At 39.7% G+C, this 27856-nt stretch overlaps 1 protein-coding gene across 1 annotated transcript in view; it reads right to left on the bottom strand.

Annotated features, from left to right (window-relative positions):
* Positions 1-526: 526 nt before the first annotated feature.
* The window catches only part of dcc (DCC netrin 1 receptor), a 136346-nt gene continuing 109016 nt past the window's right edge, over positions 527-27856 (bottom strand). The window contains exons 20-29 of the mRNA XM_028418483.1: positions 19896-20090; positions 19767-19799; positions 18849-18914; positions 14738-14900; positions 14430-14653; positions 14219-14335; positions 11351-11500; positions 7597-7893; positions 5211-5359; positions 527-616 (exon numbers count right to left, since the gene is read on the bottom strand). Of these exons, the coding sequence (XP_028274284.1) occupies positions 527-616; positions 5211-5359; positions 7597-7893; positions 11351-11500; positions 14219-14335; positions 14430-14653; positions 14738-14900; positions 18849-18914; positions 19767-19799; positions 19896-20090 (1484 nt within the window). The remainder of the gene's footprint in view (positions 617-5210; positions 5360-7596; positions 7894-11350; positions 11501-14218; positions 14336-14429; positions 14654-14737; positions 14901-18848; positions 18915-19766; positions 19800-19895; positions 20091-27856) is intronic.

The raw sequence follows: 27856 nt of genomic DNA, 5'->3' as shown, positions 1-27856 counted from the left end.
TCTTGAAAATGCACAAAGTGAAATACTCCAACAGAAAAGCAACAATTCCAACAGCGTTCATGAAAAATTCTTGTGGGACAGTCACAGTAACTGAGTTAAGCAGAGCTCAGCGGAGGAAGATGCTAATAAATATCACAAAGAGAAATATGAGGAATCTCATAAATATGTCTTCTTTTTTGTGATAACCCTTTTCCTTCTGTTCCAATAAGTCGAGGCGTTAGGAAATGTGTGTGTGTTTTTTTCTAGTTTACGTGTCCGAGTGGTTTCAGTTTGAACTCCTCAAGAGTTGCTGTGCTGCTGTAGTGTTGATTCACTGCTCCATTCCATTCTATCCAGTCTGATCCCAGCAAAAACCAAACAAGCCCAGCTCAGCACAGCAAAGGGTTCGACTCCATGAAGGCATCTTCAAACCCAGGTTGACCTGTTGTCACTCTCAGATGGCAGACAACAGGCAACATCAAAGCTTGAAGAAGGGTTCCAGACTGGACCATGGCTCGGGGCTGGGAAGGCAGGGTCAGGTCAGAGGTTAGAAGGCTGAGCCAGTGATGGCATTGAGCTGCTTCATCAGCCCTTCTAGACTTGCCATCTGCTCAGAGAGGTCATCCTGCTCATAAACCTAAGGGATAAAAAGATACAGAGATAAGAAAAGCAATAAGCTTATGCCCCCCATCTTAATGTCAGCATGGAATCTGCATAGGTGTGTGGATCCTGCAGACATTATCTGAGCACAAAAAAGACATCTGTGAAATGCTTAAGGCCAATAACATGTATTATCTCTTGTCTACAATGTGCCTGCTCCAAGCTGTGACTAAACATTAAATGGCTCCAATATGCTGAATTACACTGAGACAGCACGACTTTGAACACCATTTCATTACTGAACCTGAATGCAGACTTTTGATTTGAGTAGGCATTTAATTTGTGACACTGAAGTGCTGCACTTCAGTATATATTAAATAACATATAAATATATTGAATGTGGCTGGTTTTATTCATTTTTGTGCATGTCACATTTTATTTATTTTATTTCTGGCTTTAGTTCCAATTATCATACCCTGGGTGCACATGTAGAAATGCACACACTAAAAAAAATGGTTATTAAATTTTCACTGTAGAGATTATCTATCATTCGATGCGCAACATGTATATGATTTGTGGTTAAGGGGCTAAAATACTGATACACTGAGGACTTCTACTTAAAATCTGCATCCTGTCAGGCCGATGAGGTTTAAGCATCACTTGGTTAGTTTCCATCTTCAGCAAGCTTCTCCACCATGTTCTTGAGCACCATTGTTGTGACATGTCCCACCCCTTAACAGCTCCCTCTTGCTCACACCACTACAGCAATCGGAAAGCTTTTAACCCAACCAGACAGATTCATGGTAGATTGACTTTTGTCCCTCCAGTCATATATATATATAGATCTTTAAACTGCCTACATTTGAAGCATCAGCGGAGCCCGATGATGGCAGGATGTTAATAAAAAACTGGATTCATCAGAAGCACTGTCAGAGCACCCCAGCTTGTGTTTCAGTGGGTGATAGGAATCAATTAGTAATAATAGAAAGTGTGTAGCAACCCATATGACAAACGTTTTTTGTTTTTTTTTTAATTAACAATCTGGTGTGTATAGACTTAGACTGCTAGCAAATAAGTCTCTGTGTCACCAGGTCAGTATCAGTGATCTCTGAATATTTTCGTTCTTCAAACTCATGTGTGCATTTTCTTCCTCATTATAAAACACAAGCAAGAAGAGATGGTTAAAGTCTAGAATCTGGAGATGTCTGACTCTGAAAATAACAGTGTGATGGTGCTGGAGTTTCGTTCATTATGTTAGCTAGCTCGTCTCAGAGATCACTGGTAACGTGATTTTTTAATTTTTTTAGCTTAGGCTTTCTGCTTCAGGCTCTGTGCTCGCATTAAAAGGTGCTTTTGACACGTTTGTTTTTTTTGTATAAGAAAAGGACTGTTTGTAGTTAAGGAGGTATTCTATCGTGAAGTTATTATCTCTATGAGTTACTTATGAGGATTAAATGTAGCGTATCTTTTTTTTCTGTGTTCAGAATGGAGACAGGTCCTAGTTTGAATCTGGTTTGGACCTTTCTGTGTGATGTTTGCACGTTCTCACTGTCTCAGGGTGCTGTGGCTTGCTCGCACATACCAAAGACATGCATGTTAGGGTAACTGGGAATCTAAATTGATTGAGGTGTGACTGTTTGTTAGCATCCTGTACCCTGCCTAACAGATAGGCCCCAGCCCCCTGTGACTTGGTACCAGAACATAGTGGGTTAAGATGAAAGATGAGTTTGTACATTCTCCCAGTGCCTGCATGAGTTCTTTCCAGGTACTTTGGCTTCATCCAAAATTCCATGCAAGATGTGCATGTTAAATGGCTGTAAATTGGCCATAGCCAGGGTCAGCGTAGCTAATTGTTTGTCTATCTGTGTGTTATTCCAAGTTAGACTGGCAACCTGTCTAATGTGTACTCTGCCTGTCATCCACTGACAACTGTGATAGGCTCCAGCCCCACTCTAAGCAGACTTAGAGCATGGATACATATTTCAATAAAATATAATATACAATATTCTATATAATAATAAAAACAATGGTAAGTATAATCAAAAAGACTCATTTCTTTATTTTCAAAAAGTTGTTATAGAAGCTGTGGAGCTGTGATTCCTACTGTTAAACAGGCTTGGAATAAAACACCCTGTCTTCATCATTCTTTTACTGGGAAGAAATGCAGCATAAAGAGGTAAAATTAGACCGCCTGAGGTGAACAGGGACCAGATGAAGCAGACTGATGGGTAGCAGCTCGGCTATTACACATCTTGAGTGTAACTATGTACTCTGAATCATCAGATGGGAATCAGAAACTAGTTTATCGGAGCACATGACCTAAAACACACATCAGGTAGGTACAGATGAGAATACACTGATGAGCCATACATTAAATTCAGGTCCTTCTGCTACTAAGGGGTCAGACATTTAGGACATGAGCAGCTTTGGGTCTTACAGGTTGTGTGTGCCATGTGTTTTGGATGGGATCGGGATCTGGGGGAGATTGGAGGTAGTATCAACACCATGGGCCCTTTGTCCTGTTCCTGAGCTGTGTGTTCCATATGGTAGGGTGGGCTGTCTGGATGGAGGAGACTACTCAAACTGTGTTTGAGCAGTTTTTAACCTCCGCTTGAGACTAAAGAGGGAGCTCCAGCGGTAGAAGACCTTCCAGTGACAGCTGTTGCCCTAACACTAAAAAACACGTTCACTAGGTCACATGCTCCTTTAATGCTATGAATGCTATGAATGCACTGTAATTTATTTTGACCCAATTCCATATAATGCTAGTCCTGGTGTAACAACATAATTGCTCCATTATACTGTCCTTATGATTGACTCATCCTGCGTTGTAGGATGAGTCAATCATAAGTCAATCAACTAGCTCTGTGTCTGTGTATGAATGACAGGCCAGGGGGCTGATGGGAAACAACTAGCTCAATCACAAAGATAGAGGCAGGATAAAGGGACAAGTCTGCTGACCTTTACCGCTTCTATCTCCTCTCCCATCCTCCCACCTTCCTGTCTGCACTTTATTTGTCCTCATGGCCTGTCTCCCCCAAAGCATCCATCTACTCCTTGCCCTTATGTTAACCATTCTTTCCTCTTCTTTTTTTATTTTTATTTTATTTCTTTACTCTTTTTCTTTCACAAAGCCCCCCTTCCTCCTGAAGCATTTCGCCCCACCTCCCTGTTGCTATGACAACACCTCCTGGTCCTTCTCATTCATTCTTTTTTCCTCCATTACCCGTCTCCTCACTTGCTTCTTTTCTCTATCTTTTGCTCTTCTCTCTTCCTCACTTTTCCCCTTTTCTCCTCCTTTTCGTTGCCGTGGTGACGCTTCCTTCCTGCATGAATATTGAATGACTCTTGATGTCCAGCATCCCTCTACTTTGTCATCTGCTGTTTCACTCTACTTGTCCTTCTTTCCTCGGTCGTTACTCTTCCATTCTCAATCAGGCTCCCCTTTTTATGTCTCCCACCTCCTCACTCTGTCTTTATTTTCTTCTGAGCATCATCTTCTTTCTTTTCTTCTTTCTATTCTACATCTTCAGTTTTTCTGTATTTACTCTGTTTAACCTCAGTCTTTTCCATCTTATTGTCTCTTTCTTCTTCTCCACAAATTTTCTTTTCCTCCCTACATCGTCATTGATCATCTTTTCTTCCTCATTTCCCATCTTGCTCTGAGGCTTTAGGTTCTGGCTTTCTGTAAAGCACACTGAGTTGCGATTGATTGTGAAGAACAATAAAATTGAATTTTAAAAACTGAATTTGCCTCTTCTTGTCCCCAGCCTCCTTCTGTACTTTTCATGGCCTTTAAACTCTACCTTTGTCTTCCTTATTTTCTTCTATTTATCCTCCCTCTAGTCTCTCTCACCCCCTCCCTCCCTCACCTCTGTACTCTGCTGTACTCCTACTTTCAATTTCAAAACAATGTAAAAAGCTGCTGGTCCCAAGAGGGACTTCATACATGAATTTCTTCATTAAAAGATAAACAGTCATGTCTCTAGCAGTTACTCCCTGCTAAGTGTAATCAGAGGCAGGAGAGCACCCAACCTGGATCTACTAAACATCTTTATTTACAGTCAGCAGTGGGTGTAGTCTGCCACCACTGAGTGCTATTAGTTATGCTTCACGGAAACAAGAGTCTTGTATACAGGCTAAGTTCTTCTTCTCCTAACTAACTATCCTATACAGGAATCAAAATAGCAGAAGCTACATAAAGACACTGATCTTCCAAAACTACATAATTCATTAGGTCTTTAATAATAGCAGCTCTGATTTAACTTGGGCTAAAGATCAGATGTCACACTGTGATTTAAGAGTCATGCATAAATCTCTGCTCTACTTGTTAAGCTTCTGGTGCTGCATAACACAAAACTGAGAAAGGTTCAGAAAAATATTAAATATCAAAAGTATTTTGAACCCCTTGAACACTAAAATCTATATGTAAATGTATGTATATGTCACTATATTAAATGTGTTACTGGGTTGTAGTGAATATTCCACAATGTGAGGCTATATGTTGCAGTGAAGCTAAAATATATTAAAAGGATACCAAAAAAAAAAACTTGACATTGACGCTGCTCCAGTCATGTGCCTAAAAATAAATATACAACCTTTCCTCCATCATTCTTTCCATGCAGACTTACATTGGCAGCTGAATCCTCAGCAGGATTTGTTCCTTCATCCTCTGGCCGGTCTGGTGCTGTAGGTACTGAGACAGGCAACAATGGAGACCGAGCCTTACCGGCCTGACCCAGAGAGGCTGTCTTCACCTGGGGCTTCGGGAGGCTAGTACCTAAAGTAAGAAAGAAAAGGTTCTATATTTAAACAAAGCAAAGTATTTGTACTCTGTATCTCTGAAATATTGAGAAATGCTGATATGCTGCTGATATGCTCCCTTTCAAAAATGTATAGAGGTCTATAGATGTTAAATAACTAAACAAGAACAAAAAAACAAGAACAACACTGATGCTGCAAATACTACAGGATTAGACAAATAAAATGGACAGAAATCAGTGAAAACAGTTAATCCGTGGCAAAAAAACAAAACCAAAAAGATTATTCAAGCTGTTAAACAAATAAGTGGATTAATACATGAATTCAGTTTCTTTGTCTCCACATGACAAATAACATCGCAGAAAATTCACGATACAACAATGGGGGGCTGTTTTTCCTCCTCATCTCTGATTCCCTGTTTGACCTCAAACCTGAACATATCCTGAGGGTTCCTCTCCTTGCAGTCCCCTCCTCCTCTCTCAGCACTGCACTACATTGCCTCCTAATCAATAAACATTGTTTTTTCTCCCAGGGAAACAAAACACCTTAAATAGGCTCAACAGGAACAGAATACACTGAAGAATGCTAGTTTTCAGTTTTACAATGGCAAAAACATCTCCTGAAATTACATTTAGAAGAAGCATGTGAAGAACGTTATGCAGCTGAATGTGGTTATATCAACTTACTTGAATGTTTCCTAAGCATTTTGACACTGGCAACATTATTTGTGTATTCTGTATTATAGCACATGAATGTTCGAGATCTTTCCATTGAGGTCCGGACAGTCTGATGGCGGATGGTCTTGTGGATTAGATGGTTGTCATGTTGAAAACTAAAGTGCTTCCTATGCACAGGGTTTCTTTTTATACAATTTATAAAATTCAACTACCCTACAGGTTATTTGACAGTTGTTTGGCTCAGCTGGTTTCACATGAGCTCAAAACCTCTTTACACACAGACATAATTCCAATTTAAAAAGTCATAGCCATGTAAACCTTCTCCTGATATCCATTTAGACCTGTGTTGGACAACCAGTGCATACATTCTTAGTCCAAACATTACATTATATTAAGGTAGTAATAGTTTATACACATAAAGAAATAATAGCTATGGCAAAGACCTCTATGTGCTGTGCTGGCACAATCCAATCTTTGTGTGTGTGTGTGTGGAAACAACACCAGCCAAAAAAAACTATTTCACTCTGTCTGGCTAGACATCAGGGCTTTGTCAGAAAAGATATGAGAGTGGAGGGGAAACCGTGGCTTGTCTCCTCAGAGAAGATATATTTACCAGACTCGCAGGACTGGAGGTGTGAAACACACACCATGGGTCACATCAAGGTTGTCTGTCTCCGTTTGTTGGTGGAAAGCTCAGACAAAAAAGAAAAATAAAATAAAAAATACGAGGTGAAGCTGGTGGGGGTGGTGTTCCTGATCCTGAGTACAGTTTGAAGTAAATCCAGTTAAAGATGAAAGATATCTTTGAGGAGGGAGTTAGACGCTGTTTCGCTTGCTACAACCTCAACCATGTTTGGGTTTCTTGTCGTTTAGTACTCTCTCTCTCTCTCTCTCTCTCTCTCTCTATATATATATATATATATATATATACAATAATTTTACTATTGAATCTTGATCTTCAATCTCCTCATCTCCTTATCTCCATTTTTAAATTATATTACTTATATTATTTAAACTGCAAACATGGCAACCATCTGAGCCTCCCACAGAGACATAAAACAGCTCTTCAGAAAGCAATGAGTGACGTCACATATCCATATGCTGTGTTATGTTATTGTCTCCCTTAAAGCTTCCATAGGATTTATTTAGATGAGCTGCAGTAGGTGTGGCTGATCATCAGTCCCTGAGTCATGGGGGATAATTAGTTTGCAAATGTCTATATTGCATTTTGGTTTTGTTATGCTAAAATAAATAGTGGCACAGCGAAAAACAGTAGTTGCCTAATACTTTAGAAGCCCCACTACAATCAGATGATTCCATATCTTACACACACACACAAACACAGGAGGGGGTACTAACTTTGGAACATGACTCTAGACATGTTATATCATCCTGTGACATGCCAAAAGATTGCCAAAGAGCCCCCTGTGACCCTCCACTACAGGACAAGTAGATTTTTCTCATTGTTTTCTCATTGACATGCTGGTTCTTATATTTTTCTGCCAACAATAACAATTATTTGGGAATGCGTGTCCTATGTTTTCTTCTCAATGTGTAAGTTATAAGCAGCAGTACTCACTAGAGGTCATGGACGTGTACACCTTGGGGTCAATGGTCCCCATGGGTGGCGGCAGGAGTGGGTTGGTAAAGCTTCTCATTGGGTGTGTAGGCCGGACGCAGGCTGTCGGGATGGTTCGACTGCTTCCACCTTGGACCTCCTCGGCAGCAGTGGCTGCAGCAGAGCTCCCTGGTACTGGGCCGACTGTGGGAACATGTTCCCCGGGCAAAGTGGCTGAACCAGGAAGGAGGGGTGCAGTCTGCTGAGGGGGAGGCTGCTGCTGCAGAAGAGGATTGGTGGACGTGTCGGAGGGCATAGCTGAGAAGAAGGAGGGATACAGATATGTCAGGATTTTGTGAGAGATTAAGAAAGGGGACAGGAAGAAACGAACACAAAGATAAAACATTAAAACAGGTTGAATCACATTGTGATTTGTATTGAATGAACACACAAAAACAGAAAAAACAACCTCATGCTCAACATGTGAATTTCCTGCTACAGAAAATTGTTTCCATAGACAGTGATGCACTGAGAAAATGTGCTTCTATTTCTGTATTGTAGCTGCAAGAAGCCCAGGGAAATGTAACATGACTATCCCTGACATGTAAAATCATGGTAGGGGACTTGTGACATTCAGGGGACTTGTGACATTCAGCCAATCTGTCTGGTGACATTACAGGACTGGAACAACAGTAGTCATGCAATTTACAGACAGATAAAGAGACATGGTCTAAATAGCTTAAGTGTTAACTCATGGGCATTGGTCTTTTGGCATAGTCTGCATGTAGCATGTGTACCATTTATTGTGAGTGACCTAGTATCCTCCATCATCCTTTTTTAGGCTTCTGGTTGTTTTCCTTTCATGGAAAAAAACCCTTTAAAAATCAATATAACAATACTTTAATTAAAATACCAAAGAAACCCTGTCAGAGTTATGCCATGTTTTTGTTGTGTGTTGGCTAATAGTATTACTGTGAACAATCCTTTTTTGTTGTTGTCACAGACACATGAGCGGAGTGAGAGAACTTTCTGCTGAAGAAAGAAGAACACTTGGAATCTCAGTGACACATGAGATGAAACTTCATGAAATCTTCAGCCCAATTAGAGACAGATGGAGAGCATAATTAATGCATCCTCTGGCTTGCAAGGTACAGTTGTTCCTGTTAAAATCAGTATGGCATGCCATTCATTACAGAAAAAGTGAACAGGATGTTTTTTATTCAGTTAGAAAAGCAGCAATGTACCAATGTACGGTAATCGATCACATTGACTTTGCAAATAGGAGGGAAGTTGTTGAACCATGGGGCTGCTCCTATCCTCAATACTGACAGCTCCTGCTATATTCCTCACCCTTCACTCGATCTATTCCACACTTGGTGAGCGAGCCAAGTGAACTGAAGTGTTAGCAGCTGGTTCAGACCGGAGCTGATGCAACTGCTGAAGATCGATTGATCAGCGGCATTTGATTAGCAGCACCTGGCTGAAAAACGGTGGACTATTCACATGTCACATATATATAAATGATCTGGGGAAAAAAGCTGATGAGACTAGCAGTGTCGGCCAGTCTCACTGTGTATTTAGGACCAAATAACAAAAATGTGGAATATGTGGGATAAAAAGATGAGGGAAATTCAGGGTTTCATGCTCCAGAGTGAAGGGAGAATCATGTCAACCAGTTACCATGGTAATTCCATTGAGTGACGTCTTTAGAAATGTGTTCTCAGAAACCTGTTTTTAATCATTAAACAAATGAGGTAAATGATAATTGGTAGCAGTTCTCTGAACTTATTTGCATATAAATTGTTGTTTTTTTGGTCAAAGGTTTTATTGAGCAATAACATAAAAGAGAACCTTATATTTTCCTTTTATTGTCTGACTGTTTTTTTTGTTTTGTTTTGTTTTGTTGCCTGATTTTTGCACTAAAAGATCAGATATATGAAATTAGCACTAATCATTTACTTGTTGTTGTTTTGCTTGTAGTTCATTTTTGATGTCACTTGTTGAGGTTAAGCATTAAAAACTACAAGTTAAGGTTAGGGGTTAAAAGCAGGTTAAGATCATTAAACACAAGGAAGAACAAAACCCTTCTGTATTGCTATTGCAATGGTGTGTAAATGCAAATCACTGGAAACTAAATAAAATGACACAAAATAAGCTTAATAATAACATGCTAATTGACTTAAAAAACTGGCATGTTATGCACATGCCTTTCGGTGGTACCAGGCTTATTCATGGGCTGTTTTTCCAATTTGTCCAAAAGTTATTCACCCCCTGATGTTGTTTTTCCCTTTTATAAATATTACGCATAAACAATATTGTTTTTGACAACAGCTTACATAAAACAAATACATTTTCCATTTTTCATTTAGTCAAAAGTGAATACAATATTTTTACAATCTTCTAGCTACTTTTTTTTATGATGATTTTTGAGGAAGAACATTTACTGCTCTTATTTCACATTTGATATTTGTTACTTTAGGAGAATAATGTTATTCTGTCTATATCAAGAACATGGATAATGTATTGGATCTGCTCTAAACAAGATGTTCTAGAACGGTGTATTGTGCACATTTTATCCCAAATCGATTTTTTGCATACTGCAGTGTAGAATAGCCATAAATAAAGCCATTGTGTCCAAATCAGTGCATACGGCCAGTGTAGTAGGCAGTTTTAAATGTAGCCTCTTTATCTCTGTTTCTCTGTTCAGGAGGTATCTTAAAAGCTCTCTCTCTCTCTCTGCATCTGCTTCGCTCTACCATTTTATCCTGCAATGGTGTGCACTGCCAGCAGCATTGAGCCCCTGTATTGTGTATCATTGATACATGCAACCTGCTATTAGCCAATTATTGAATGAATGCCTTCCCAGCATATTGTTTAGCATTTAGCTCTGCAGCAAAATAGGTCTTAAATGCCAGGGGATAGAGCCAGATAGCAGTAAAAAAAGACCCAGGATAGTTACCATCCTACAGTGAGGACTATAAAGTAAAAACAAAATATGCTCATGCTTGTTACTAACATAAAAGTTGCTTCAGTCCTCAGGTTATCATAGCATTCTACAGCCACTGACTCCAGCCACACATTAATAACACACATTTAGTGCCTATAGCAGACATAAAGGATCTGATCTGATTGTCTCGGCTGGCAGCTCTTTAACAGAAAGACTCAATCAATTTCCGTTGTGTTTGCATTAGATGTGTGCTTTGATGATCAGTGTATTTACATACTAAAGGAGTCTTTCTCAAAAGGATCTTTCTTTACCACAGCTGCCTGCTTGCCTCTGGTACATTGGTGTTAATATTGTGCATAAATTTATAAATAAATACATATAATATTGTAACCAGAAGACAAATTCCACTTATTCAAATCCACTTAATGTGCCAGTGGCTTACACAAGCTTGACTGTTATGTTAAATTATGTGAAATCTTTACATTTTATCTCCACACTGCGGTGTTAATATGGATATAAATAAACATACTTATACATACATATTTCTGGAGTATTGGTAATTATTGGTTTCTTAATCAGGGTTATCTTGCACTAGAACAACTTGGTTTATCCAGCTTGTGTTTTTTTTGTTTGTTATTAAGTATCACAGAATCAGACATATTCTTTGTGTGTATAGACAGCAATAATTTCTGATTCTGAATTAGCTCAAGTGTGTGTCAAGGCAAACATTAGAAGATAGTAGTCTGTGTAATGGTTCATTTTCAGTTACATTTTTCCTGGCAGTATACCTCAGCTGTTATCTCTGTCTTTATGGTAGTATGATAGTACCTGGTGTGTAGCCTCTGTCCACAGTCAGGCTGGGGAAGGGCATCGGCCTGAGGCTGAACTTGTTGTGAGTGAAACCACAGGAAGGTGAAGGCAGGATACCAGGATACTGAGAGGAGTCCAGAGCTGGCACTGGGATGGCACTGACCACCGCTGAAACACAATCACACAACTGTGACATATGGCTAAAACACACTTCTACACAACAACGCAATGTTGAAGAGTCAACCACAAAAACACTCTCCCACCACTACATACCACAACAAAACAATAAGGCTTATAAAATAGCCACATGTATCTTTCCAAAATCTGAACTGTAAAAACAAAACAAAAAACATCATCATCGTCCTGCCTCATATTGCATTTTATATAATATGATATATATAATATATAATATATATACTTTTTTTCTTTTGCCTTTTGCTTCTTGTTTCCAAATTGATTATACCAAAGTCTGATCTACCAACACTGAGAGGAAAGTATTGACAGAGAAGGCTGTGATCAGCTGCATTAGACTCGGAGTGTGTGTGTGTGTGTGTGTGTGTGTGTGCGCGCGCGTGTCTTGTTTACTGTATTTGTGCTGCGATCACTTAAAGAGAAACAGACTTTGATTACAGCAGCTAGACGACCAGAGATGAACAAGTCTACTCAATACCCTTATTAAATGAGAATATTGATGACTTTCTTGTAGAGAGCATTGAGCTACATGTTACAGAACACAGGAATGCAAACTGGGGAAAACAAAGAGGTAAAAGAGTTACAAATGTATAGAGGTAGAAGGAAAATAAATTAAATGAAGACAACAAAAGAAACAAAAAACTGACTCGATGAAGAAAAAGTAAACTGCATAAGAGTAACATATAACCAAGAAATCAGACCAGAAAAATAGCATAGATTTAGATGAGAGATGGTGACAGAAAGATAAAAACAGATACTGAGATAAAACATTCATACATTCATTTAATATATTATTTAATACAAGAATGTATTAAAGTTTGATATAGGATAGAAAGAAGAAGAGATGACAGAATGTAAGAAAGCTGACACGAAATCAAAACAAACTCCTAGCAGTCCCTCAGCAGCGTCCATGCACATGGAGAGCCAGACTAGCTGGGTGGGAGGAAACACAGCACCAACCGCATGTTTCAACACATTCGTGTAGCCGTGCTAAATTGAAGCTCCCTTTAACAACTAGTAAATAAATGTGTTCATGTTCATAAGTTCATTTTGTCATAATATATTTCTAGTGTTTATAGTGTCTGATGAACACCTTTGTCCTTCTGTCTCATACTACCTGTCAGTCTGATGTCAGTTGTCATGGTTACGGAATCATCCAATCAAACAGGTTAAGGGGGCGGGACATCAAAAATTAATGGAGAACAGAGAGACAGGATACACACGAAGACGACGCCTATGATAAAGCACTTGCTATCGTTTGCCTTTGTTTCCTGTGTTAAATGCAGAGTTTAACGGTGGATGCAAACTAAGATTTTCTGAATTGGTAAATAGAGCTTATGTGTGTTTATGGTTAATATGGAATGTTTTACCATTAGTTGTGCTCACGGCTATGAGTGATTAGCCCATGCTAACATGCTAAGAGTGAGTTTCCACACCTTTGAATGTAGTAGCCTAACATTATTTGAATTTACGAATATTTAATGTGAATTATTGTAGTTGTTATGTTTGCTCGGACTGAGTTCACAGAAATGTACAAGTGACTATGAATATGAGTGATTTAGAGCCGTGTGTATGTTTGCCAGAGATCCCGACCAGGACACACACCAGCGGCGTGAAGTGAACAGCAGTGTGTGAGGCCACACTGCTGTTCACTTCCTGCAGAATTCGGAGTTCTTCTTCCTGAACTAATAACTTAAATTAAGAAGCCAGAGCCCCACTCAGATAGTAATGGTGATTCAGGACGTGGGTGCTACATTTGTCACACAGCAACACAGCCATGCACAGTAACAGGAAGTTAGAAACTTGAACTCCACCAATGTAATTATATTATAATATAATGCCACCTTGATCAACATTTTTAAAGGACATGCTGGTGTTGTACAGTCAGGTGTTAAAAATAAATAAATACTGACATCACTGGGTTGGTGGTGTGGAATTTGTAGCTGGCATTAACTAACCAGCAGTGACAGCTTTGACAATAATTACGAAGCTAAAAGTACAGTCAGTGTTTCGGGTAGTCTTCAAAGGTACAAAATGTTGAATAAAAGGCTGTGTGAATGTGGCTACTGTTGCCAAAAGAAGATCATATATCGAAAAGAAGGCTATCTCAGTGGTATAACTCACAGACTTAGACTGCTGAAGAATTTATCAAAGTATGGGCCTCACTAGGATCAGACTTGTTTGTCCAGCACATCCCACAGATGCTGTATTGGATTGAGATTTGGGGAATTTGGAGGCCAGGTCACATCTTGAATTTATTGTTGTATGATGACCATGACAACTAAAATGTTTTTATGCCACATGTCAATGTCTCCATGAGTGGCAAGAAAGGTTGCCCAAGGCATCTTACTGTCTCTGCCAGCTTGTCTTCTTTCCTAAGATAAGTGAAGCACATTGTGATCAGACCTTCTTCTATCACTTCTTGGCGCAGTTGTGTAGTAGCTTTCAGCAGTAGACAACGACTGGTTTGAGGCAATGCAGCCCCATACACAACAAACAACTTTCTATAACAACAAACAGGAACTTTTTCAGTGATTTAACTGCAGCTCTTTAGTCTGATTGCACCACACAGATCAGCCTTTAACAGCCCTTACTCAGCCAGTCTTGCTCCTCCCAAAGGGGTACCCCAAACCTCAGTTGTGGAGCCACTTCTTTTTACCATATACACTACTAAAATACAGATGTTTTGCTTACGTGTGTTGCTTGGCTGTGAGTCCATGGGAATCATCATTTTTCCTCGCGTTCCCCTCCTGGCAGCCAGGGACCGCTCCAGAGTGGAGATACTGCTGGATGCCTCATCAGCATCTGCTCCTGGAAAATAATATGAATAGATTTCTACATTTACAAGACCATACAATTCAGATTACATTTCAATAAAAATAATAATTAAGAAATGATCATGTACCAGAGTGGCTACTCTTGCTGCCCATTTGGCTCTCTGACTGGCTGTGTGCCACCTGGGGAAGGTCCTGGCAGGACTGACTCGGTGAATCATGTGCTGATGGAGCAACACTGGGAGCTTTCTCCATGTTCTTCATCTCCATCTCCTCATGGTGGATCCAGAGGTCAGGAGGTCGAAGGTCTTTCTGGCTACCCTTCCTCTTGCTGGCACTGTGGCTTGCTCTTTTCCTACACACATAATAATTAATACATTAGACAGGAGGCATGTATCACACTACTATTTTCATCACACAGGTGATTAAAAGGCCTTACTTCCTCTGCTGCGCAGAAGAGCGCTGGGTGCAGATGACCGCCACAATGACAACCACGACTACAGTTACGGCTCCCACAGAAACTACAATGATAACGAGGAGGTTGCTGTTCTTCTGAGGTGTGGCGCTACCATGAGGGGGACGCATCTGACCAATGGGAGACTCTGAAATACAAAAGATAGGTGGATTTTACAAAATGTGATTTAAATGATGAAACGGGTCAAGTGAGGACAATAGTAAGAAGACATGAAAAATAATCAAAAGTTAGAAATCTAGATAAATAAGAAAGTAAAATAACAACAACAATAGTAATAGAATTATGTACATAAATGTTGTTTGTCAAAGAAACACTGGATGAGAAGCTACACTAAAATATGGTTAACATTAAAAGCAGCATAAGGGAGTAAAGAAATAAAAAAATGAAAAGGAGCAAAAATGAATAAGTGCATAGATATAATAAAAAAGACTGAAAGTAAAAGAACAAAACAATAAATAAAAATCAAAAATGCCTTAAATGAAGTAAGATAAAACAAAATGAGGTGTAATATTCAGGCTAAAAAGACAGGATTTAATATTTCTACCAGCATCTGTCAGGTCCTCCGGCAGACTCTTCCAGAGTTTAGGAGTGCAATGACTGGCAGCCACTCACCAAAGCTTTTTGGGGAGATTAAAAGGCTTGTGCCTGAGGACCTGAGGAGCCTTGCTGCCCTGTTGCTGCCCAAGGGCCACATTTGGTGTAACTTCTCTCTCTTTTTGGTCCACCATGGTTTTTAACAAGCTCCTGCTTTTTCTCCTCTTATTTTATTCAGGCTTAGAGTGAGTCAGGACTAGAGCAGCGGTACACAGATTTAATGAGGACTGCCAGTTTCAGTGGTGAAGAGATGTTTAAATGGAAATACTAAGGAATCAATGGAAGGAAGTCTGTATAAAACATAAGCTTTAATCTCAAGAATGTAGCTGCCTGTCAAACAGAACAGTGGCCATGGTCATACATGATCTTCCAACAGACTGAACAGACAAGGTTTATCAGTCTCTTAAATAAATAAACCATAACAATTGTCATTGTTTCAGCCAGAGCCAGGGCTTTTATTGTGTAATCACTGACTTCCCTTTAGTTTCAGGTGTCTTGTCTTCCCCCTCCCTGTGTGCTCCCTCCTGCTCCTCCCTAATGTGTCTCACCTGTGCCTCATTGTCTCTCCCTTCCCTCTGTGTATCATGTGCGCCTTCCCCTCACTTGTCTTGTGAATTGTGCCAAGCCTTACCAGCCTTCCAGACCTCCTGTAATCCTCAGAAACCGATGTATGATCTTTTATGTTTTTGACTTCTTCTTCCCTGGTATTTTTTGATTTTGGTTTATCGCTCTTTTTATAAAAAAGTGAGTTTAATTTTTGTGCAAATATGAAAGCCTAGCCTCTGAAGTCATATGTCAGACATAAAAATATATCTTTTATATCTTTTGAGCAACTTCAAACAGGTTTCAGGGGAGTGTGATGTTAATGCCTTCATTTCCTTTAAACCGAGAGAAATGTAGCTGTACTGTAATTGCTTGGTGGTTGGAAGATATGGAGTTCTAAGCTACTGCCAGCATCATATTCTCTGGACAGAGATACACACACACACACATACACACACGAAAGAGGAGCTTTGGTGCAGCTGACAGTGCAGCTAAATGCTTCCTTGGCAGCAAGGTAAAGCTGGATCCATACTCCGCGAGACAAAGAGCGGAGAACGCACTCCACGGGTGGTAAGAGATACAAAAAAAAGGTCTTTTCCGCACTGAGGTACCATACTCCGCGAGACGCGTGTGTGCAGAACTCCTCATACAGCCCGCCCACTAAACTATAAGGAAAGACTTTACTGAGTTTTTTAACACACCACAAGGACTTGTGCCATGGCAAGAGGGCATTATACAGAGAGGGTGCCTGCAACAGCGTGAGATGTCCGGCGATGAGTTGTGAAAATGCGACATTAAAAGTAACAACAGCAAAGATTCAGTGTTTGTGCCTTTATGACCACATTTGCACATCTACTGTGTTCAAATATGCGATACTTCAAACTGTCCGGTGATGAGCTGTGAAGATGCGACATTAAAAGTAACAATAGCAAAGATATACAGACATTGTTAACGAGCCTATTATGCCCGGGTATGTAGGAGTATATAGAATGGTAATAACAGTCACCATCTGGTATGTGTGAATGGCTGTCTGGAGTTATTGGTGACAAATCACCCTGACTTGCCTTTCTTTCTTTCTTTTATTGCTCATCATGCAAAACCGGTATGGTCTTATCTAAATCTGTTGAATCAGTGCTGTTTACACACCTACCTATATACCTGGAGAGGCTCTTGCGCTTCTCCACTTTCATCACGCCCACAATAAATTCCGACCAATCACAGCATGGTTGCCGCACAGCCTTGAAAGACAAAGTTCGGCCCGGACCCTGTGCACAGGAGTGCGGATCAGCGGGCGGTCAGAGACAAAAAATGACGTCATTTTGTGGGCGTAACGTCTGCAGGGGGGGAAAATGTCTTTGTCTCGCGGAGTATGGATCCAGCTTAAGCTGGATCCATACTCCGCGAGACAAAGAGCGGAGAACGCACTCCACGGGTGGTAAGAGATACAAAAAAAAGGTCTTTTCCGCACTGAGGTACCATACTCCGCGAGACGCGTGTGTGCAGAACTCCTCATACAGCCCGCCCACTAAACTATAAGGAAAGACTTTACTGAGTTTTTTAACACACCACAAGGACTTGTGCCATGGCAAGAGGGCATTATACAGAGAGGGTGCCTGCAACAGCGTGAGATGTCCGGCGATGAGTTGTGAAAATGCGACATTAAAAGTAACAACAGCAAAGATTCAGTGTTTGTGCCTTTATGACCACATTTGCACATCTACTGTGTTCAAATATGCGATACTTCAAACTGTCCGGTGATGAGCTGTGAAGATGCGACATTAAAAGTAACAATAGCAAAGATATACAGACATTGTTAACGAGCCTATTATGCCCGGGTATGTAGGAGTATATAGAATGGTAATAACAGTCACCATCTGGTATGTGTGAATGGCTGTCTGGAGTTATTGGTGACAAATCACCCTGACTTGCCTTTCTTTCTTTCTTTTATTGCTCATCATGCAAAACCGGTATGGTCTTATCTAAATCTGTTGAATCAGTGCTGTTTACACACCTACCTATATACCTGGAGAGGCTCTTGCGCTTCTCCACTTTCATCACGCCCACAATAAATTCCGACCAATCACAGCATGGTTGCCGCACAGCCTTGAAAGACAAAGTTCGGCCCGGACCCTGTGCACAGGAGTGCGGATCAGCGGGCGGTCAGAGACAAAAAATGACGTCATTTTGTGGGCGTAACGTCTGCAGGGGGGGAAAATGTCTTTGTCTCGCGGAGTATGGATCCAGCTTTAACCTTCCAACTGCTGAGACACTGCCAACGAGTGGAGAACAGCAGACAGGATCTTATCACCTCAACTGAGAGAGACCTGAAGGGTTTGTACAGAGGATGAGATGTACAGTAACTTCGCAACATATGCAATGGCACTCTATTGAAGATAAATGCCCGATGAACAAGAATATGACCTCACCAACTCACCCACTATGGAAAAAAAGGCACATTTCAGAAAGTGAGGATTTATGGTCAAATTTGGCAGCAGCATCAGCAATATCTCTCAGAATTTACTGCAGACAGTACATCTTTACACACACACACACAATCACAGCTGTCCTCAGTAACAGTGACCTCCAACACCGTATCAGCAGCATCTTTACCTTTAGCAGCAGTATCACTGAGAGCCATCTTAGCAAATGGTGTTTTCTTAAGCAGTATGGACTACAATATCTACTCTGCTGTTTTAGTTTAAGTTTGTATTCAAATTCTAATTAGCATTAATTTAAGCATAATTATCTGTAACACTATGGTAACAAGGTATGTATGCATTAAGAGTCTGACTGAGATGTGTGAAAGAAGCTCAAGCATATGACAGCAGACATCTAACCAGCTGAGCTTCCATGAGATTTGGTGTCTGTGTCTTATCAAGACAGAAGGACAGATAATGATCCCTGAAATATTTCAGCAGAAGAGGACTGTGTGTGTTACCATTAATGCTGCTCCTGTCGATCAGGTTGGTGTCAGAGGGCCAGAACGCATGGTCTCCTCCTCGACCTGGAAGATAAGCAAGAAAAAGTGACATGGTGTTTGCCATGGCTCCCACAGTGATAACTGAAAGGCATGTGCACCATTAGACAACCGCAGATTAATGCTGATGTGTTGCCTCACTGCCTCACTAACTAGGCAAAGTGAACTGTGGCTTTTAAAACAAATTTGCCTAATCATTCGGTTCCTCTAAATAAATAAACAGATAAGGGCAAACCCACGCCTGAACCTCAATTAGCTGAAGGTCTACAAGTGTAATCAGAAGAGAGCAGATCCATTTCTCTGAATCATCATTCACATCCACTTTGTTCTACTGTTATAACCATCAAGGTTTTTTTTCTAGGTATGAAAATCAACTGACAATTTGTTACACAATATATCTTTGTTTGCTTGAATTTGTTTTCCTTACTCTATCCTGCTCCTTTTTGAGTGTAAACCATGAAAAACTGACATGTTGATATATTGTATTTTGTTGTAAATGCTGGGTGGTGTGTGCAACCACCCACAGTCGGTTACATAAACTGAAAGACTGTATTTCAATATCATTATAGTTACAATAAATATAAATATAAATTGTTACATTTACACTTTGGGGAGAGACTGATCAATTGTTGCACAGCCTAACATATTCATTTTTAAAATGTAGTCTCCAACATTACATAGATCAATGTAGAAATCATGTCTAATCCACTAAAGAAGTCTGGTAATCTTCTGTAAACTTACATTTTGCATAAAGTTATGAATTTCTTTAGCTGATGAAAACCTCTCTATATCCAGCATCACTCTGTCTGGGTTACATTAGCTGCGTTACCACTTTGCAGCACATTTTCATTATTTTTGTTGAAAGTTGAAAAAGTGTACCTTGATCATTGGCCATCTTGTCTGGATGTTCCACTGATAAAGAAACACACAGAGTGAGGAAATGTAATAAAATATATATGAAAGGAATACATTTAGTCCATCCTCACTCTAGTACAAATTCTGACAGACCTTTGGCAGTTCTGAAGTGAATGGGCTCAGACAGAGGGCCGACTCCTTTTGTGTTTTTGGCCTGAATTCTGAAGTAGTAGACGGTGTCGAGGTTCAGATCCATTATCTGGTGGGTCAACCGATCACCCCCAATCGCTTCCATCACCCAGTCATCTATTGGCATGTTCTTATCCAGTGTGTAGTAAAGAATGTAGCCTGTCAGAAAAAGTAGTCATTATGTGAATGACAGTTGAGAGGTATGATGCAGGATGGTGTTCGGACAGAGTACTAACCAGATTGGGTTAGATGCACTGTATTATTGTAATGAGTTTTTTTTTTTTTTTAGATGATCTGTTCTGAGACCCAGGACCAAGTGTTTGGTGCTTTTGTCCCACAACATTATTGTAGTGTAATCATTTTTGTTATAGTTATTGTTCTTGGTGTGAATAATAAATACTAAAGTAAAAAACAATTATGATGGAAAAACCTACAGGTTAAACATATCCAAAACTAAAATCAGAGAATAATGAAGGAAAAAAATAGATGTAAAAACATAGTATATTAAAAAAATAAAAACAGAAAAAGTATAAAAGTATAAATGATCTAAAATATCTGATTTGTGTGCCTGTGTGTTATGCTGCAATGAGGTTGTGACTGTTATGTCTGCAAGGAACACTTGTTTTGTCCTTTGGGACTCAGCAGAGCTCATTGCACACGTTTACAGCTGAGATGATCACCCAGAGGAGAATGCAAGTGTGTGTGTGTGTGTGTGTTTGGACACAAAAAGATCACAAATTCTTAGGATTTGGTATGTATGTACGTATGTATGTGTATATACACAAAACTCTTTATCTGTATACTGCACACAAACTCTCACCTGTGATTCGTCCATTAGCCTCCATAGGAGGTTGCCAGCTGATTAAAATGGTGCGGGGTCGTCCTTCACGACTGATCACCGTCAAATCTTTTGGGGCAGAGCTAGGAGCTGTCAACACATAGGGATATCACAAAAAAAGGTTAACTACTGCGACACACACTTCCAGTAATCTGCGATATTTAAACCTGAGTATAATGAGTGTAGAAGGTCAACACGACTGCCTGCTGGCTAAAGTGCACAGAGATATGGTTTGGTGGGTTCAGCATTGAGGATGAGCTTCTCATGGATTCCTTGTGCCTCTACATGGAGGAAGGCAGATATGTCTGGCAAAGCTTTGGCATCCTTTTGGGTAATCAGGTGTTTTCTGTGCTGGTCCCAGTGCCAGCTCTAGCAGGTGGATCGGGGCTGTTTAGAGAGATCAGTGATCACATTGCCTACTTCCATACCAGAAGCCATAAAGACAGCGAGCTCCCTCTTTCTGCCAATTACAGCGCAGCAACAGCTACTGCAGACCTCTTCTGACAACTTTGCCTAAATACTGTGAACAACCCCCAGCATGTACATTTGCTTTTCCACCTATTTTGAGAAAAATGTTTGATTGATTGGGGACTTCATTCCATCTGGGACAATGAAACTTAGGCATCTTTTCCTCAGGTGAAAATTGTTGTCAGGTTGAGGCAGGCCATCACTAAAGGGGATCGGTTTTCTGCAGTTCACCTTAGAAGTAAGTTCTCAGCAGGACTGTCATGGTTGTTCTAATGCGAGGTCACTCTGATGTTCTTGTATATGCATACCTGCCTAAGGTTCTAAAGGTGAAGCAGAGCCAGTCTATGTTGTACCCATTTAGGGCCCTGACAGTGTACATCTGGTGCACATAGGCCAGTGGGAAGACTGATCAGCTCTTCATCTGCTTGACCTCCAGAACTCTGAACAAGTCTTTGTGGTAATAGATCTAGGAGGCTAGATTGTCTTAGACTCTGATGTGGACACTATATAGCACATATTTTTTGTGTGTGCCTGACTTATGCCACGGCTACCTCATGGATCTTGTGGCAGAAAGTATCCTTTGCTACCATGTGCAGCAGGCACACGGTCCTATCTGTCCACATTTTCTATGTTTGACAATCTGAACAATCTGAATCTTTTTTTTTTGGAAAGGGTTCTAAAGTTGCAACTTGCAGGTTGAGATATTTCTGTGTTTTCAGGTGTGCTGCCCCTCAGCTAGCATTTGGCTTGGGCTTTTTGCATTTTGCAGGGCCTGATTAGTATGTAAATAATGTGCATTTTTAAATTATTTGTTAGAATTTATAGTAACAATGTTGGTTCTTTGAGTGAAGAGACTCTTGAGACTCTTGACTCTTGAAGATCTCTTTAGCATCAGCCCCCCCGAGACATGTTTTGATCAAACCAGCACTGATTCCATGTCTATGCATATAAGTGTGCAAAGCAAGTGTGTCTTAAAGAAGTATGCATGTACCCTAGCAGACAGGGTGGGGTTATTCCTGGTACACGTGGAACATGAAATGGAGTAGGGAGAGTCTCCTCACTCAAAGAGCAGAGTTCCCATGTAACAATATGATATGTGACTTTGCTACTGTGGTTACTTTGATCATTTACTCCAATTTTTTCAAACTGACTGAATGATGTTCACTTCGTAATATGTCACTGTGGTTGTGAGGACTGATGCTGTATTTGTCTGAGTATTTGAAAGACATACCTGCTTCATATGTAGTGGCATGTGCAGTCATACTCCAGGTGCTGGACTTTCGACCTTTGGTTACCATGACAGCAAACTCATACATGGTGTTTGGTTTGAGGCCAGTGACAATGTGGCTGAGTGCTGTGGTGTCTGCAGACTGGACATATGACATAGTAGTAGAAGTCAGTTAGATTTCAAATGAAAAAAAGAAGACTAAACCTGCATGGCACACATAACACAGACGTGTGCCAGCCATAGAACACATTGATGTGATGAAAAACACCTCCTGAGGTTGTAAATATGTTCCTCCTCAGTGTGTCCTATTTCCTGTGTGTTGTGTAATCTGTCTGTTGACACTTTGAAGATGATTCTATCTTCAACGTCCCACACCACAGAGGCTGTGAATTTGCCTTCAGAAAATGTGCATGTGATGGAGAGAAAAGAAGAGAAAACTCTGTCGCCCTATGCCCGCTCTTAAGAGGAACAAACTGTCTGCCCTGTATTGATTTCCTATGGCCAGACGCTTCTAGACTGTGTCCAGAAGAAAACACATTTTATTACATGGAGAAAAATAATAGGACAGCAGGACTGTACTACAAAGCAAACTTAGCATGTTAGTGAGGTGTATGTGATGAGGATCGCTCTCTTTTAACCTCGCTAGATCACTAAAGTTCTAAACTTCACATGCAAACTTAACTTGGTCTGGATTAATTTATTGTTAGGTTTTTGCCAACCTACTTAATTCTAATGACATTATTTTTTATGAGCTACACTCAAGAGCTTGTAGCAGGGAAACTGGACTTGTAGAGTTTTGCTGAAGACATTGTGTAACTGCTGCTGGGCATAAACTTCTTAAAACTTGTGGTCTTTGTTTTCCATGTGGCTTTATCAATTCTAATGAACAATACTTTACATTACTTGACAATTACATGTTACGAGATGAGGCTGTGTTGCAAATACACTTTGTGCATTTATTTATGGCATTCAGAGCCAATATGTGCAATAGCCATTACATTAGCAAAGTTGTCATATGCTTATAATCATCATCACCATTGTCATATCTGTCATCTTTTTGCAGGGTTTGTTAGGCTGGCTCACTCAGACAAAGTGAGCCAGCTGACTGTAATGAGGCTAAGTGACACCAGGTAACAAGAAGATATCCTGACTATGAGTTTGCTTCATAGTACAGGCCTCAGGAAAGGGAATAGAAAGGTCTACTACAAAGCAAGTTGGACGGTGCCAGCTTACTCAGGCTTTCTGCTCTGCGCTCTTGAAAGGGCTGACACATCCTCTGCAAGACAATAGACCGTCTGCAGGCTGCATATTTTATCCAGGAGGAACATTATGCAGAGATAAGAATAATTTAAAACTATCATCACAGTTTAAAGAAAAAAAAGAGTTTCACTTAATAATAAGACTAGAGAGCAATGCAGGCAAAGAAAATATGCATGTTTAAACTCATACATTTTATCTGCAATAGATATAAACAATACACATACAAAGCGTATTTAGGTCTGACTGTGTCCCATAATGAGGCAGAATTGGATTCACTTTAGTTTTCAAATTGAAAAAAAATACATTTATGGATTAAATATTATCTAATACAACAGTCCTAAGCAATATGATTTTTATTCCCTGTGGCCTTTAGTTTTTAGATTTGTTTTGAATTTAATATTTCACAAGTACCGTAACCTTTAAATGAAAACAGTGGTAAGTATGATAAAAAAACAAAAATACAAAAAAGACTAAATTACTTATTAATAGGGGCTCTAATGGTTGCACCTCTAGCAACTAGAAGCATAACAAATCCCGGATAAAAATTTAGTGTTAACCTGAGGTACTCCACACCAGACCCGGACGAGGTTAAGTTTGAAGCCTAATTTTTCTAGCCACGTTAAGAGAGTATCTTCATTCTCTGACTTTTGGGAAAACCTTCACCAGACTTTTTTGTATAGAGCCCTGGTTTTCCCAGTCTATCACTCCTTCACATAAATCTGCACATCTAAATTCATTTTTAAAATGTGTTTTTACATTACACCCTTTAAACTTTGAGAATGTATTATTTAAAGTAAAAGGTTTCAGCCATGTTAAACTAAGCTGCACATAAACACGGTCGACTGGTGTGCATTTACCTTGTACTTCCCACTAGTGGAGTAGCTGGTCTTCCACTTGACAGAGTAGTACCGGACTTCAGATGTCTTCTGGTTCTTAGTCATGGAGTTGTCAGCCCAGGAGACACGGACAGAGTCCGAGGTCAGAGCCACTGCTTGGACCCCCACTGGGGGAATCATGGGAGTGCTGGTGTCTGGCATGGGAGTGGGGTATTTATCAAAGAGTTGGAAGAGGTCATCATCAGAAGGGTCTATTGGGTCTGGGTGGTGAGAGTGAGGGTGGAGGTGGCGGGCATTCACAGTGACCAGGTGTTTGGGAGTGTTAAATAAAATTATACAATACAATGAATGTGCAATAATGAAGGTTCATACAGAGGCATGAGTATATAGTGACGTGATAAATAGATGAGTTCACAAGTGGCATGCAGCAGGCAGCCATGTTGGTTTAAGAGAAGAGGAGCAGGAGAGTGATGTGTGAGGAAGTGAAAAACAGGAAAGGGAAGAGAACAGAAAAAGACAAAGATATTATTTTAGAGAGGAAGTGAAGCTACAGATCCACATAGGGGAGGGGCTTACAGTGTAAACCAAGTCCAAATGGAACCTGCTGACAACCATAACCCAATGGTTTAGGTACGTATACATGATTATTGATCACCAGAACCACAAAACACAGCAAAGACAGTAAAATCTTTCCTTTAAGGAACTTAATCATTTCTCAATATGCAGACACATTTACTTTGGAAATTTTTTTTTCCAAAACAAAAATAAATCAGCATGACAAATTAAACCTTTAGGCTGATTCAAAAGTGCATCTTGCCTACAAGGAACTGAGACAGGAAACTTCAATCAGCTGGGACTATTTCTAGCTGCCTTTAGCATTCATACAAATACTCACATCCTGTTGAATGTAATCATGTTTAATAATATTCTATCAGACTATTCAGTCTGTATGCAAATAAACAAAAAAACAACAAAAAAAATAAACTAACATTCTAGCTTTAATAAACTGAGCAATACATTTGTAAGGTCACACCCACTCAGGAGCTGGTTTATTTAGTGGACACAAAGATAGACAACATCATCCTCCATCCTGCAATGTTCATTTAATATGGTTTCATCATCAATATCAATATTTGCTTTTAATTTCTAGAATAAATTGAAACAGTTGCATGTCTGAATAATCAATGACTAAATATTTTGTCACCATTTCTGTATTAACAACTTCTCAAAATCATCAAATTGCTGCACTGTAGAAGCACATCATAATGTTATTTTATCAGGAGGATTATTTATTAGGTGTTAATAATGTGTTATTTTGGCCCCACAGTTTTTTGCAGTACTGCTCACTGCTATTTCTCTGATCCATCCAGAAACTCGACTGGGGAAAGATTTAGACTTCTCTTTCATCAGGCCTCAGCTACTATAATTTAATTCTAATGTGTTGTTTTTTCAACTGGATTAGCATCGCTAAGATCAGAACATCCTAAATCAGTGAGTTGATCTTGGATCTTTTAGAGTGACATATAAAATAAAGAGCCCTGTTTTTTACATACAGTGAATATCTAATAACTGCTTTATTCTGGTTTTTAGTCTCTGCTTATCTAACTTGCCCCTTGACTTTTCCACTGATCCCAATTTGTTTAAGTAAATGTTTTTTTATTTTAAAATTTGAAACACTGACCCCTATTTTCTAAGAACAATTGTGTTTAATAATAATTATTCTGAATATTGTCTGACATGCAGACCTGAGTGCCTCACCAGATGTATAAGTGTGTCTTATGGACTATGAAGATAAGGTTGGAGGAGCACCTGAAGGCAGCAGGATGTGAAATGAAGTAAAAGGGATAAACACACTGAACTGATAAATAAAAAAAGGGTCAATAAATAAATAAACTCTGCTGGTTCATGCTCAGTAACCCTCTAACAGCTAAACCTAAACTGTTACAGATACAGCTAACATAAATCCAATCTTTAGTGCTGTTTATCTGTTTAGTACAAAATAGGCTAGCAGTACTTACACTATAGCTATAAGCCTCCTCGGCCCCCACCCAGACCACTGGCTTCTAAGGCCCACAGCAAAGTTAATGTTGTATCCAGCTTTTCCAAGAAAAAGCCAGAACCCAATGTGCTGGAAGATTCATCAGTTCATGTTTTAAAAAGTAAAAGGAAAAGAAAGCCCCAATCTTCAAAGAAATGTATCATCAAATTTGAAATCTATTCCATGTGAGCCACAGTCTGTCCCAGAACATAGCCAGGACAAAGGTTTTATTCCATTAAATTTAGCTCTCTTAAATGTTAGGTCTTTGGCAGGCAAATCTTTCTTAATTAATGATTTTATTCAGTCAGCTCCTTCTAACTTTAGTTTCATGATTTAGGCAAGATTGCACAAGAAAGGAGGAGGAGTCACCATGTTGTGTAATGACTGCCTCCAGTGAAAGAAGATATCTTATAGAGTTTGACTCTTTTGAATGTGTTGCTCTTCAGGTATAATCCTCATATTAAGCAACATTTCTACAAAACCCAAAATACAATGCAGTTTATGATGAGTTTGTCAAACTATTGTCTATTATGTGCATTGTCTTAGTGGATGACTTTAACATTTAACATGTTGATAATCCTAAAGATGGAAGTGCTAAATCACTCTTTAACATCCTGGTTAACTTTGGGCTTTTACAGCATGTAACAGATTCAACACACAGCAAAGGGTGATTTGTGTCATCACCAACCCTGCCCACAGCTCCTGTTGATGACCTCATAAATAATTTCAGTTCCAAAGGTATGACTGTTATTAATTCAATCGCACCAATCAGAACCAAAGTTCTATCAGGAAGGAAAAAGTCACCTCGGAGAGAAGCCACACTGGTTAAAGCTCTGAGTCTGGAGACAGGCAGAACACAGATGGAGAAAAACTAAACTCCAGGTTCATTATAACATCTACAAAGAGAGCCTACATAACCACAACCAGGAACTGAAAAATGCAAGACCATCTTTTTAGAGATTATCGATAGAAACAGTAACAATGTCTACACATTGTTTTCTGTTATAGACAGACTGACAAACCCAGGAGTATCAGTCCCACCTGAACTGCTGACCAGAAAGTCATGCAATGACTTTGCAGCTTTTTTCCACAGATAAAGTGTTAAAACTAAGACAGTCTGTAGCTCTAGCACCGGCAAAACAATAATGCCACCTGTGCCTTTTCATCCACCAGTTAACCTGGCACATTTTAACCTTCTAAATAATACAGTGCTGACAGAAACTGTTAAACAATTAAAAACTACAACATGCTACCTTG

This window comes from Parambassis ranga, chromosome 12 (genome assembly GCF_900634625.1).
Source record: "Parambassis ranga chromosome 12, fParRan2.1, whole genome shotgun sequence".
Classification (NCBI taxonomy): Eukaryota; Metazoa; Chordata; class Actinopteri; family Ambassidae; genus Parambassis; species Parambassis ranga.
The sequence above is the reverse complement of the archived record's forward strand: the minus strand, read 5'-3'. Positions and strand labels throughout refer to the sequence as shown.